The sequence below is a fragment of the Oncorhynchus masou genome, chromosome 32 (assembly GCF_036934945.1).
Source record: "Oncorhynchus masou masou isolate Uvic2021 chromosome 32, UVic_Omas_1.1, whole genome shotgun sequence".
NCBI classification, from domain to species: Eukaryota; Metazoa; Chordata; class Actinopteri; order Salmoniformes; family Salmonidae; genus Oncorhynchus; species Oncorhynchus masou.
Window position 1 is genome coordinate 93,038,873 of NC_088243.1, and position 15,372 is coordinate 93,054,244.

General features: G+C 41.1%; 1 protein-coding gene across 2 annotated transcripts in view; it reads left to right on the forward strand.

The window, feature by feature from the left end:
- The window catches only part of neurl1b (neuralized E3 ubiquitin protein ligase 1B), a 49,383-nt gene extending 34,860 nt beyond the window's left edge, over nt 1–14,523 (forward strand). For both annotated transcript variants that reach the window (XM_064955470.1, XM_064955471.1), the window contains exons 4-7: nt 1,382–1,584; nt 6,264–6,849; nt 9,783–9,905; nt 10,784–14,523. In XM_064955470.1, the coding sequence (XP_064811542.1) occupies nt 1,382–1,584; nt 6,264–6,849; nt 9,783–9,905; nt 10,784–11,073 (1,202 nt within the window). In that variant the 3' untranslated portion in view covers nt 11,074–14,523. The remainder of the gene's footprint in view (nt 1–1,381; nt 1,585–6,263; nt 6,850–9,782; nt 9,906–10,783) is intronic.
- Nucleotides 14,524–15,372: the final 849 nt, after the last annotated feature.

A 15,372-nucleotide genomic window follows, 5' to 3' on the forward strand; every position in this document is an offset into this window, starting at 1 on the left:
TGATAATGTCTGGACAGGTTGTTATATAAACTGATAATGTCTGGGACAGTTTGTTATATAATCTGATAATGTCTGGGACAGGTTGTTATATAAACTGATAATGTCTGGACAGTTTGTTATATAAACTGATAATGTCTGGGACAGGTTGTTATATAAACTGATAATGTCTGGGACAGTTTGTTATATAAACTGATCATGTCTGGGACAGTTTGTTATATAAACTGATAATGTCTGGACAGTTTGTTATATAAACTGATAATGTCTGGGACAGGTTGTTATATAAACTGATAATGTCTGGACAGTTTGTTATATAAACTGATAATGTCTGGGACAGTTTGTTATATAAACTGATAATGTCTGGGACAGTTTGTTATATAAACCCGATAATGTCTGGGACAGTTCAGCTGTGTTTCCAATTCTAATGAAGTCTACTTCCTCACATCAGCAGTGCAGATAGGAGCCGAGTGAGACGGTTATATTAGACGGCTTCGCTTCAATAATTTAAGCCTTTAAGTGGCTCAAAGCACAAACATTCTGGGTTCACTGAAATACAGGATCTTTCTCAGCAGTGTCACGCTGCTAGACAGGCTGGGGGCTGGGGGCTGGGCTGGGGGCTGGGGGCTGGGCTGGGGGCTGGGCTGGGGGCTGGGGGCTGGGCTGGGGGCTGGGGGCTGGGGCCTGGGGGCTGGGCTGGGGGCTGGGGGCTGGCCTGGGCTGGGGTCTGGGCTGGGCTGGGGTCTGGGCTGGGGTCTGGGCTGGGGTCTGGGGTCTGGGCTGGGGGCTGGGCTGGGGGCTGGGGGCTGGGCTGGGGGCTGGGGGCTGGGCTGGGGTCTGGTCTGGGGTCTGGGCTGGGGGCTGGGGGCTGGGGGCTGGGCTGGGGGCTGGGGGCTGGGCTGGGCTGGGCTGGGCTGGGGTCTAGGCTGGGTTCTGGGTTTGAGGCTACATAAGGAATAGTTCTCAGAACATACCAGACCATCTCCCTCACCTCTGCTATTTTCCCTCTAAAGAATGTTTGCATAGGAGTTCCTTCATTTAGAGTAACGTAAAGCAATCTCTATGGGCTTGTTATCTTCAGTCCAAAAATACTTAACATTTGACTTGACTATCATTATTTTGCTTTGCTCCAGAAGGAACGATGTTGCTAGTGAATGAGTAGTCTCTTTAATAGAACCTACTGCTCACCTACTTTATCTTGTTCTCCCCCTATCTATCTCTCCTGCCCCTCTGTCTCCTTCCCCTCTCTTTCCCTCCCTCTTCCTCTATCCCTCTCTCTGTCCCTCTCTCTTCTCTCCTGTGCTCTCCTGCCCCTCTCTCCCCCTTTCCCTCTCTCTCTCTCTCACTCTCCCTCCTTTCCCTCTCCCCTTGCTCTCTCTCCTCCCAGAGAGCAAGTTTGCAGAGAGTGTCGGGTCCAGTTGTCTGTCTGCGGCCCGTCTCAGTGCCTACCTCCCTCAGAGCAGCCACGACTCCGCAAACTACAACAACAACCAGCTAGAGAACAACCAGGCCGCCGCGAAGATGGCCACGTTACAGCTCAACAACAAAGCCACTGCGAAGATGGCCACTGCGAACTACAGCTCAAATTCTGTAAGTTGTTTGTCTATATATTCTGTCTGTATATTGTGTTTATAGACCATATATTCTGTCTTTTAAATTTGTGTTAATTGAATATATATTCTGTCTGTATTTGTGTTTATGGTCTATATATTCTGTGTGTATATTGTGTTTATGGTCTATATATTCTGTCTGTATTTGTGTTTATGGTCTATATATTCTGTCTGTATTTGTGTTTATGGTCTATATATTCTGTCTGTATTTGTGTTTATGGTCTATATATTCTGTCTGTATATTGTGTTAATTTAATATATATTTGATCTGTATTTGTGTTTATGGTCTATATATTCTGTCTGTATTTGTGTTTAGGGTCTATATATTCTGTCTGTATTTGTGTTTATGGTCTACATATTCTGTCTGTATTTGTGTTTATAGTCTATATATTCTGTCTGTATTTGTGTTAATTTAATATATATTCTGTCTGTATTTGTTTTTATGGTCTATATATTCTGTCTGTATTTGTGTTAATTTAATATATATTCTGTCTGTATTTGTGTTTGTGGTCTATATATTCTGTCTGTATTTGTGTTTATGGTCTATATATTCTGTCTGTATATTGTGTTTATGGTCTATATATTCTGTCTGTATTTGTGTTTATGGTCTATATATTCTGTCTGTATATTGTGTTAATTTAATATATATTCTGTCTGTATTTGTGTTTATGGTCTATATATTCTGTCTGTATTTGTGTTAATTTAATATATATTCTGTCTGTATTTGTGTTTATGGTCTATATATTCTGTCTGTATTTGTGTTTATGGTCTATATATTCTGTCTGTATATTGTGTTAATTTAATATATATTTGATCTGTATTTGTGTTTATGGTCTATATATTCTGTCTGTATTTGTGTTTAGGGTCTATATATTCTGTCTGTATTTGTGTTTATGGTCGATATATTCTGTCTGTATTTGTGTTTATAGTCTATATATTCTGTCTGTATTTGTGTTTAGAGTCTATATATTCTGTCTGTATTTGTGTTTATGGTCTATATATTCTGTCTGTATATTGTGTTTATGGTCTATTTATTCTGTCTGTATTTGCGTTTATGTCTATATATTCTGTCTGTATATTGTGTTAATTTAATATATATTCTGTCTGTATTTGTTTTTATGGTCTATATATTCTGTCTGTATTTGTGTTAATTTAATATATATTCTGTCTGTATTTGTGTTTGTGGTCTATATATTCTGTCTGTATTTGTGTTTATGGTCTATATATTCTGTCTGTATATTGTGTTTATGGTCTATATATTCTGTCTGTATATTGTGTTTATGGTCTATATATTCTGTCTGTATATTGTGTTAATTTAATATATATTCTGTCTGTATTTGTGTTTATGGTCTATATATTATGTCTGTATATTGCGTTAATTTAATATATATTCTGTCTGTATTTGTGTTTAGGGTCTATATATTCTGTCTGTATTTGTGTTAATTTAATATATATTCTGTCTGTATTCGTTTTTATGGTCTATATATTCTGTCTGTATTTGTGTTTATGGTCTATATATTCTGTCTGTATTTGTGTTTATGGTCTATATATTCTGTCTGTATATTGTGTTAATTTAATATATATTCTGTCTGTATTTGTGTTTATGGTCTATATATTCTGTCTGTATATTGTGTTAATTTAATATATATTCTGTCTGTATTTGTTTTTATGGTCTATATATTCTGTCTGTATTTGTGTTAATTTAATATATATTCTGTCTGTATTTGTGTTTAGGGTCTATATATTCTGTCTGTATTTGTGTTTATGGTCTATATATTCTGTCTGTATATTGTGTTTATGGTCTATATATTCTGTCTGTATTTGTGTTTATGGTCTATATATTCTGTCTGTATATTGTGTTTATGGTCTATATATTCTGTCTGTATATTGTGTTTATGGTCTATATATTCTGTCTGTATTTGTGTTTATGGTCTATATATTCTGTCTGTATTTGTGTTTATGGTCTATATATTCTGTCTGTATATTGCGTTTATGGTCTATATATTCTGTCTGTATTTGTGTTTATGGTCTATATATTCTGTCTGTATTTGTGTTTAGGGTCTATATATTCTGTCTGTATTTGTGTTTATGGTCTATATATTCTGTCTGTATATTGTGTTTATGGTCTATATATTCTGTCTGTATTTGTGTTTATGGTCTATATATTCTGTCTGTATTTGTGTTTATGGTCTATATATTCTGTCTGTATATTGTGTTTATGGTCTATATATTCTGTCTGTATATTGTGTTTATGGTCTATATATTCTGTCTGTATTTGTGTTTATGGTCTATATATTCTGTCTGTATATTGTGTTAATTTAATATATATTCTGTCTGTTTGTGTTTATGGTCTATATATTCTGTCTGTATTTGTGTTTATGGTCTATATATTCTGTCTGTATATTGTGTTAATTTAATATATATTTGATCTGTATTTGTGTTTATGGTCTATATATTCTGTCTGTATTTGTGTTTATGGTCTATATATTCTGTCTGTATATTGTGTTAATTTAATATATATTTGATCTGTATTTGTGTTTATGGTCTATATATTCTGTCTGTATTTGTGTTTAGGGTCTATATATTCTGTCTGTATTTGTGTTTATGGTCTATATATTCTGTCTGTATTTGTGTTTATGGTCTATATATTCTGTCTGTATTTGTGTTTATGGTCTATATATTCTGTCTGTATTTGTGTTTACGCTCTATATATTCTGTCTGTATTTGTGTTTATGGTCTATATATTCTGTCTGTATATTGTGTTTATGGTCTATATATTCTGTCTGTATATTGTGTTAATTTAATATATATTCTGTCTGTTTGTGTTTATGGTCTATATATTCTGTCTGTATTTGTGTTTATGGTCTATATATTCTGTCTGTATATTGTGTTAATTTAATATATATTTGATCTGTATTTGTGTTTATGGTCTATATATTCTGTCTGTATTTGTGTTTATGGTCTATATATTCTGTCTGTATATTGTGTTAATTTAATATATATTTGATCTGTATTTGTGTTTATGGTCTATATATTCTGTCTGTATTTGTGTTTAGGGTCTATATATTCTGTCTGTATTTGTGTTTATGGTCTATATATTCTGTCTGTATTTGTGTTTATGGTCTATATATTCTGTCTGTATTTGTGTTTATGGTCTATATATTCTGTCTGTATTTGTGTTTACGCTCTATATATTCTGTCTGTATTTGTGTTTATGGTCTATATATTCTGTCTGTATTTGTGTTTATGGTCTATATATTCTGTCTGTATTTGTGTTTACGCTCTATATATTCTGTCTGTATTTGTGTTTATGGTCTATATATTCTGTCTGTATATTGTGTTTATGGTCTATATATTCTGTCTGTATATTGTGTTTATGGTCTATATATTCTGTCTGTATTTGTGTTTATGGTCTATATATTCTGTCTGTATTTGTGTTTATGGTCTATATATTCTGTCTGTATATTGTGTTTATGGTCTATATATTCTGTCTGTATATTGTGTTTATGGTCTATATATTCTGTCTGTATTTGTGTTTATGGTCTATATATTCTGTCTGTATTTGTGTTTATGGTCTATATATATTATTGTGGTAGCATCATGTCACGAGGTCAAATTCCTGGTGCATGTACAGTACACTACCGTTCAAAAGTTTGTGGTCACTTAGAAATGCCCTTGTTTTTGAAAGATAAGCACATTTTTTTTGATCCATTAAAGAACATCAAACTGATCAGAAATACAGTGTAGACATTGTTAATGTTGTAAATTACCATTGTAGCTGGAAACGGCTGATTGTTAATGGAATATCTACATAGGCGTACAGAGGCCCATTATCAGCAACCATCACTCCTGGGTTCCAATGGCACGTTGTGTTAGCTAATCCAAGTTTATCATTTTAAAAGGCTAATTGATCATTAGAAAACCCTTTTGCAATTATGTTAGCACAGCTGAAAACTGTTGTCCTGATTAAAGAAGCAATAAAACTGGCCTTCTTTAGACTAGTTGAGTATCTGGAGCATCAGCATTTGTGGGTTCAATTACAGGCTCAAAATGGCCAGAAACAAATTACTTTCTTCTGAAACTCGTCAGTCTATTCTTGTTCTGAGAAATGAAGGCTATTCCATGCGAGAAATTCACAAGAAACTGAAGATCTCGTACAACGCTGTGAACTACTCCCTTCACAGAACAGCACAAACTGGCCCTAACCAGAATAGAAAGAGGAGTGGGAGGCCCCAGTGCACAACTGAGCAAGAGGACAAGTACATTAGAGTGTGTGGTTTGAGAAACAGACACCTCACAAGTCCTCAACTGGCAGCGTCATTAAAAAGTAACCTCAAACACCAGTCTCAAAGTCAACAGTGAAGAGGCGACTCCGGGATGCTGGTCTTCTAGGCAGAGTTGCAAACAAAAAGCCATATCTCAGACTGGCCAATAAAAAGAAAATATTAAGATGGGCAAAAGAACACAGACACTAATGTTGTCATTAACAAAATTAACAATGTCTACAGTGTATTTCTGATCAATTTGATGTTATTTTATTGGACAAAAAAATTGTTTTTTTTTCAAAAACAAGGACATTTCTAAGTGACCCCAAACCTTTGAACGGTCGTGTAAATGTACCTGGGGAATAAATGTGTTTTGGATTCTGACACCTTACAGCTCAACAACTGCAGCCAGATGATCCCCTGTTGTACCACATCTTCCTCCTCCATAACATCATCATCATCCGTCCCATTCTCCACCCCCCGGTTGGTCCGAGCTGGGCTCCCCTCGCCGCTCGACACCGACCTTCACTTCCATCCAGTCCGTGGCCCGGACGTCATCCTGTCAGCTGACCGCTCTGTAGCGTGTATCCACTTCCTTGAGTCTTCGAGGACTCTGGTGTTCTCAGATCGCCCCCTAAGGGTCAGGGAGACGCTCTACGTCGAGGTCGGTCATCTCAGCCTGCCCTACTTCGGGGCGCTCCTTTTCGGACTGACCTCCTGCGATCCGGGGTCCCTCCATGCTGGGGAACTTCCTGCCGACCCAGAGGTGCTGCTGGACAGGAAGGAGTACTGGGTGGTATACCGCGGCTTCCCCATGCCCTGCTCCGGGGACGTTCTGTCCTTCAGCCTGGCACCCAGCGGTGAGGTGCATCATGGGGTCAACGGGGCGGCCAGAGGGAGGCTGCTGTGTGTCGATTCATCGCAGAGACTCTGGGCCTTCTTTACCCTGCATGGAGCGGTCAACAGACTCAGGATACTGGGTAGGTTATTCACATACAAGAAATGAAAATATAACATTTACATAAGTATTCAGACCCTTTACTCAGTACTTTGTTGAAGCACCTTTGGCAGCGATTACAGCCTCGAGTCTTCTTGGGTATGACGCTACAAGCTTTGCACACCTGTATTTGGGAAGTTTCTCCCATTCTTCTCTGCAGATCCTCTCAACCTCTGTCAGGTTGGATGGTGAGCGTCGCTGCACAGCTCTTTTCAGGTCGATCGGGTTCAAGTCCAGGCTCTGGCTTGGGGCCACTCAAGGACATTCAGAGACTTGTCCCGAAGCCGCTCCTGCGTTGTCTTGGCTTTGTGCTTTGGGTCGTTGTCATGTGCCTTTTACTGAGGAGTGGCTTCCGTCTGGCCACTCTACCATAAAGGCCTGATTGGTGGAGTGCTGCAGAGATGGTTGTCCTTCTGGAAGGTTCTCCCATCTCCACAGAGGAACTCTGGAGCTCTGTCAGAGTGACCATCGGGTTCTTGGTCACCTCCTTGACCAAGGACCTTTTCCCCGATTGCTCAGTTTGGCCGGGTGGCCAGCTTTAGGAAGAGTCTTGGTGGTTCCAAACTTCTTCAATTTAAGAATGATTGAGGGCGCTGTCTTCTTGGGGACCTTCAATGCTGCAGAAATATTTTGGTACCCTTCCCCAGATCTGTGCCTCGACACAATCATGTCTCGATGCTCACCTCATGGCTTGGTCTTTGCTGTCACATTCACTCTCAACTGTGGGACCTTCTATAGACAGGTGTGTGCCTTTCCAAATCATGTCCAATCAGTTGAATTTACTACAGATGGACTCCAGTCAAGTTGTAGAAACATCTCAATGATGATCAATGGAAACAGGATGCACCTGAGCTCAATTTTGAGTCTTATAGCAAAGGGTCTGAATATTTATGTAAATAAGGTGTTTTTTTACAAATGTAAAACAAAACCTGTTATTACTGTCTTTATGGGGTATTGTGTGTAGATTGATGAGAATTTATTATTTATTTAATCCATTTTAGAATATGGTTGGAACGTAACAACATTTGGAAAAAGTCAAGTTGTCTGAATTCTTCCGAAGGCACTGCATACTATATCATATAGATACTGTATATAAATACTCATCACAGACACTCTGGGCCTTCTTTACCCTGCATGGAGACATCAACAGACTCAGCCCAGCGATGTTGTCAGTATATCAGCAGAGATCCTATACCATTACTGAATGCTTGTACCGTATGGGCTATGTAATGGACAAAGCACTGGTCAGAAAGTGTACCAGTAGTCACACCCTCAGCTTCCTGGTTTCCAACAAACAGTTCCCAGTTCTTTTTCATTCTTTCCCAGACCCAGTGGAATGCTGGTGCGTAGTGATGACACTCCCATGGTCCTCTCTGTTCCCCTCTGGGTTATTTTAGGATGTGACTTATCTGCTCTCTCCCACCAACTGCTCTCTTATAAACCCCCCCCTCCCCCTCTCTCTCTCTCTCCCTCTTTCTCTCACTCGGTCAGCCCAGCCGACCACCCAGATTTATTACAGCTCCCTAGAGGCTTTATAACACTGTACAAATTACTCCAATAAAACTATTTTCCTTTAAAATGTTTGAAATCTAGCTGTCTGATTACGTTATAATCTATCTGATGTAGTGTTGTTAGCTATTGTATGACATACTGAACAGATTATTTATGTGATGTAATGCCTTACTGTTGTAGTTTTATGGCTATCGCTGTTCGCCATAACAATGTTTATCAGTGATGACCACCTCGTAAATGCTCATCACCCACAATGCAGTTCACCAGTCTGTCATCGCTCTGTTTGCTGTTCTGTACCATCAGAGATTGCAACACACTGTTTTATAGCTGTACTGAGATTAGGTCTCAATTGAAAAAGAGATGTAACTCTCTCTTCTAACCAAACTAGGATATAAAACCAGTCTATATTTTTTTCCTTCTCTTGAAAAAAAGAGATTTAATAATCTTGCAAAGTCTAAAGTTGTTAAAGTAGAACGTAACATGTGTTTGTGTCACAGAGACAAAGATGACATTATAGCGAGAGACAGAGACATTATACCGAGAGACAGAGACATTATAGCGAGAGACAGAGACATTATAGCGAGAGACAGAGACATTATACCGAGAGACAGAGACATTATAGCGAGAGACAGAGACATTATACCGAGAGACAGAGACATTATAGCGAGAGACAGAGACATTATAGTGAGAGACAGAGACATTATACCGAGAGACAGAGACATTATAGCGAGAAAGAGAGACATTATACCGAGAGACAGAGACATTATAGCGAGAGACCGAGACATTATAGCGAGAGACAGAGACATCATAGCGAGAAACAGAGACATTATAGCGAGAAACAGAGACATTATAGCGAGAGACAGAGACATTATAGCGAGAGACAGAGACATTATAGTGAAAGACAGAGACATTATAGCGAGAGACAGAGACATTAAAGCGAGAGACAGAGACCTTATAGCGAGAGACAGAGACATTAAAGCGAGAGACAGAGACCTTATAGCGAGAGACAGAGACATTATAGCGAGAGACAGAGACATTATAGTGAAAGACAGAGACATTATAGCGAGAGACAGAGACATTAAAGCGAGAGACAGAGACATTATAGCGAGAGACAGAGACATTATATTGAGAGACAGAGACATTATAGCGAGAGACAGAGACATTATAGCGAGAGACAGAGACATTGTAGAGAGAGACAGAGACATTATAGCGAGAGACAGAGACATTGTAGCGAGAGACAGAGACATTATAGCGAGAAACAGAGACATTATAGCGAGAGACAGAGACATTATAGCGTTGCTTGACATTCAAAGGTAATTTCCCACTGTGGAGCGTGACAAAGCGCGACGGGATTGAATCTTAAGCGATGTTTACTGCGTGTGTGTCTCTGTCGCTGTGTTCCAGGCACGCTCCAGTCCAGCCCTTCCTTCCCTTCCTCCCAGACCAGTAGTAACAGTAGTAGTCCAGACGACAGTGATTCTGACCTGGCCTTCAGCGTCAACAGATCCTCCTCCGAGTCCTCCCTGGGTCAGTTACACGCACGTGACCACACACACATGACTTTGAAGGCTCTATGTAGCTGTTATAAACTTGATTTATGAAGGCTCTATAGTAGCTGTTATAAACTGAATTCATGAAGGCTCTATAGTCTCTGTTATAAACTGACTTCATGAAGGCTCTATAGTCTCTGTTATAAACTGACTTCATGAAGGCTCTATAGTCTCTGTTATAAACTGAATTCATGAAGGCTCTATAGTCTCTGTTATAAACTGACTTCATGAAGGCTCTATAGTCTCTGTTATAAACTGACTTCATGAAGGCTCTATAGTCGCTGTTATAAACTGACTTCATGAAGGCTCTATAGTCTCTGTTATAAACTGACTTCATGAAGGCTCTATAGTCTCTGTTATAAACTGACTTCATGAAGGCTCTATAGTCGCTGTTATAAACTGACTTCATGAAGGCTCTATAGTCTCTGTTATAAACTGACTTCATGAAGGCTCTATAGTCGCTGTTATAAACTGACTTCATGAAGGCTCTATAGTCGCTGTTATAAACTTGCTTTATGAAGGCTCTATAGTAGCTGTTATAAACTTGCTTTATGAAGGCTCTATGTAGCTGTTATAAACTGACCTCATGAAGGCTCTATAGTAGCTGTTATAAACTTGCTTTATGAAGGCTCTATGTAGCTGTTATACACTTGCTTTATGAAGGCTCTATAGTAGCTGTTATAAACTTGCTTTATGAAGGCTCTATAGTTGCTGTTATAAACTGACTTCATGAAGGCTCTATAGCAGCTGTTATAAAACTCAACAAGTTGCTGTTCATTTGAAGTAGTAATGTAAAAATGTTTCCCAGGGCCTCCTCTCATTCTAACACCTCTCCTATCTCCATCTCCTCCTCAGTGACGGCCCCCAGCTCCCCTCTCAGCCCCCCTGTCTCCCCCACGCTGTCTCTCCCACCCAGTCTCCCCCACCCTGTCTCCCCCACCCTGTCTGCCCCAGGGCTGCCTTCTGGTGGTAAGAACGGGGAGTGCACCGTCTGTTTCGACCAGGAAGTGGACACAGTCATCTACACCTGCGGTCACATGTGTCTGTGTAACAACTGTGGGCTAAAGCTGAAGAGACAAGTGAATGCCTGCTGTCCTATCTGCCGCAGGCCCATTAAAGACGTCATCAAGACATACAGACCATGATGTCTGGGACATTACTGCAGCAGGCCCATTAAAGACATCATCAAGACATACAGACCATGAGAGGACCGGGACATTACTGGGACATTACTGCAGCAGGCCTATTAAAGACATCATCAAGACAAACAGACCATGAGAGGACTGGGACATTACTGGGACATTACTGGGACATTACTGCAGCAGGCCTATTAAAGACATCATCAAGACAAACAGACCACGAGAGGACTGGGACATTACTGGGACATTACTGCAGCAGGCCTATTAAAGACATTATCAAGACATACAGACCATGATGTCTGGGACATTACATTATATGTCATTACATTACATTACATTATAATTCATTTCACACCTGTTGTCCCAGGTCTATATCAGTCCTTGATTAGAGGGGAATATATTTTTTTAAAGCAGTGGAACTGGCTTTGATGTCCAGATGTATATTTGAAGGCTATAGAGACAGACTGGACACCATTTCAACAGGCTCATCAAGGTCATCATTAAGCCTGACCATCCATGAGAGGACAAACTACTGGGACAGGGCTCTGTCTGCTCCCCAGAGACGTCTCTTACCAAACTGGACACTCTACACTACGGCAGGTCCATCACGGACCTCCCCCATCAAGACATATTGGCCCTGATAGACTGGACACTCTACACTACGGCAGGTCCATCACGGACCTCCCACATCAGGACATATTGGCCCTGATAGACTGGACACTCTACACTACGGCAGGTCCATCACGGTCCTCCCACATCAAGACATATTGGCCCTGATAGACTGGACACTCTACACTACGGCAGGTCCATCACGGACCTCCCACATCAAGACATATTGGCCCTGATAGACTGGACACTCTACACTACGGCAGGTCCATCACGGTCCTCCCACATCAAGACATATTGGCCCTGATAGACTGGACACTCTACACTACGGCAGGTCCATCACGGACCTCCCACATCAAGACATATTGGCCCTGATAGACTGGACACTCTACACTACGGCAGGTCCATCACGGACCTCCCACATCAAGACATATTGGCCCTGATAGACTGGACACACTGCAGCAGTCAGGCTGGGCCTTGAAAGAGGATAGGCAGGCAGACTCTCTCTCTCTCTCTCTCTCTCTCTCTCTACCCGAGACTCTCTATCTCTCTACCCGAGACTCTCTCTCTTTACCCGAGACTCTCTCTCTACCTGAGACTCTCTCTCTCTCTCTACCTGAGACTCTCTCTCTCTCTCTACCCGAGACTCTCTCTCTCTCTACCCGAGACTCTCTCTCTCTCTCTACCTGAGACTCTCTCTCTCTCTCTACCTGAGACTCTCTCTCTCTCTCTACCTGAGACTCTCTCTCTCTCTCTACCTGAGACTCTCTCTCTCTCTCTACCTGAGACTCTCTCTCTCTCTCTACCTGAGACTCTCTCTCTCTCTCTACCCGAGACTCTCTCTCTCTCTACCCGAGACTCTCTCTCTCTCTTCCCGAGATTCTCTCTCGCTATACCCGAGACTCTCTCTCTCTCTACCTGAGACTCTCTCTCTCTACCTGAGACTCTCTCTCTCTCTACCCGAGACTCTCTCTCTCTACCCGAGACTCTCTCTCTCTCTCTACCCGAGACTCTCTCTCTCTACCCGAGACTCTCTCTCTCTCTACCCGAGACTCTCTCTCTCTCTCTCTCTACCCAAGACTCTCTCTCTCTCTCTCTACCCGAGACTCTCTCTCTCTCTCTACCCGAGACTCTCTGTCTCTCTCTACCTGAGACTCTCTCTCTCTCTCTCTACCCGAGACTCTCTCTCTCTCTCTCTACCCAAGACTCTCTCTCTCTCTCTCTACCCGAGACTCTCTCTCTCTCTCTCTACCCGAGACTCTCTGTCTCTCTCTACCTGAGACTCTCTCTCTCTCTCTCTCTCTCTCTCTACCCGAGACTCTCTCTCTCTCTCTCTCTCTACCCGAGACTCTCTCTCTCTACCTGAGACTCTCTCTCTCTCTCTCTACCCGAGACTCTCTCTCTCTCTCTCTACCTGAAACTCTCTCTACCATAGCTGAGGGCGGCAGGGCTTTCTTTTCCTGTTTGCCTGCCTGTCACATGGTTTTCTAACTGTGTGGTTTTAAACCTTCACGTGTTGGAAGGACAGCTGAGGGGACTCTTCTGTGAGTCACCACTCTGCCAAATACCTTCTATCTTTGTGCCTTAGACAATGTTTGTCAAATGTCTTCATGTCCAAGTTCTAAATATGATGCTATTTGTAAATGAAGGTGTTGTGGAATTAATGAAGAAGCACATTGGTCACTGCAGACAGATATGCAAAACAAAAAGAGACTGTTTATGTAATGTTTATAAATGAGAAAAATATATAACCTTACATTGGCGAATTGTTCAGGGCTTTTTACTATGATCAGAAAGATGTTTGAACAAGACATGCAGAGTGTTATTAAATAAAACGTGCTGTACAGAGTATACAGGTGTCTCCTTATAGTGCACTACGCTGGTCTAAAGTAGCACACTATATAGGGAATAGGGTTCCATAGGTCCCTGGTCTAAAGTAGCACACTATATAGGGAATAGGGTTCCATAGGTCCCTGGTCTAAAGTAGCACACTATATAGGGAATAGGGTTCCATAGGTCCCTGGTCTAAAGTAGCACACTATATAGGGAATAGGGTTCCATAGGTCCCTGGTCTAAAGTAGCACACTTTATAGGGAATAGGGTTCCATAGGTCCCCGGTCTAAAGTAGCACACTATATAGGGAATAGGGTTCCATAGGTCCCCGGTCTAAAGTAGCACACTATATAGGGAATAGGGTTCCATAGGTCCCTGGTCTAAAGTAGCACACTATATAGGGAATAGGGTTCCATAGGTCCCTGGTCTAAAGTAGCACACTATATAGGGAATAGGGTGCCATAGGTCCCTGGTCTAAAGTAGCACACTATATAGGGAATAGGGTTCCATAGGTCCCTGGTCTAAAGTAGCACACTATATAGGGAATAGGGTTCCATAGGTCCCTGGTCTAAAGTAGCACACTATATAGGGAATAGGGTTCCATAGGTCCCTGGTCTAAAGTAGCACACTATATAGGGAATAGGGTTCCATAGGTCCCTGGTCTAAAGTAGCACACTATATAGGGAATAGGGTTCCATAGGTCCCTGGTCTAAAGTAGCACACTATATAGGGAATAGGGTTCCATAGGTCCCTGGTCTAAAGTAGCACACTATATAGGGAATAGGGTTCCATAGGTCCCTGGTCTAAAGTAGCACACTATATAGGGAATAGGGTTCCATTTGGGGCACAGACTTATTCTTTGGTGTGCTAGAATGTAAATGTGATTTCTTGTGTATTCAGGTGTTCTCTCTGGCCCCGTTTATACCTGGTGGTTTGTTCTGATCTGCTCTACATTCTGATTGTGCCCATATTTACAGAAATATGTCTACACAAAGTATTAAAAGTGTCTGTTATCCATCCACTGTCTGCATTGTGACCACATTTCCTGGTCCCTTCATTTAGGCAAATTATTTCAAAGCTATCCGTTCAAAATAATATTTATTTATTGCAAGACAGAAATGTAATCAATCAATGGTGCCACATGTCAATGATTTTAGGGGCCTAGATTATCTATGATTTAAATGTTTTTTCTGTCCAGATCTGTCTACACTTGTACAATATCCAGACACAGTGTGTGTCTGACTACCTCCAGAGGTGATCTGGAAGATCTGATCACAGTGTGTGTCTGACTACCTCTAGAGGTGATCAGGAAGATCTGATCACAGTGTGTGTCTGACTACCTCTAGAGGTGATCAGGAAGATCTGATCACAGTGTGTGTCTGACTACCTCTAGAGGTGATCAGGAAGATCTGATCACAATGTGTCCTTTGTTTTGTCTACATCGGTCCAAAAAGAAATGTGAACAAGATCAGGACAAAGGACGCATGTTCGAACCAGATATAAACAGGGCTTCTGTGAGAGGAAAGAGACAGGATGCATTTAGTGAATTCACCCCTAGGGGGCAGCCTCTGCGTTGAGAAGTGATAACCATCCTCCAGAGACATCACTTTGCCAATCACAACATTTCACTTGACCTCTTGTATTTTAAAGAACATCGTTTTCCATTCCCGCTGTATCTTTGTAGAAATCTTAACGACTAAACAACAACAACAACCAGACGTCATGGTTTCTGCAGAACCAGTTCCTCCACATTTCAGCCTGTCATCCAGAACCTTCCAGTTGACAAGGAAACAACACAACTTTCCAGGTTGAAGCTCACTGGACGCAGTAACAAAAATAAGAAGACTGTATAAAATGTTTTTAAAT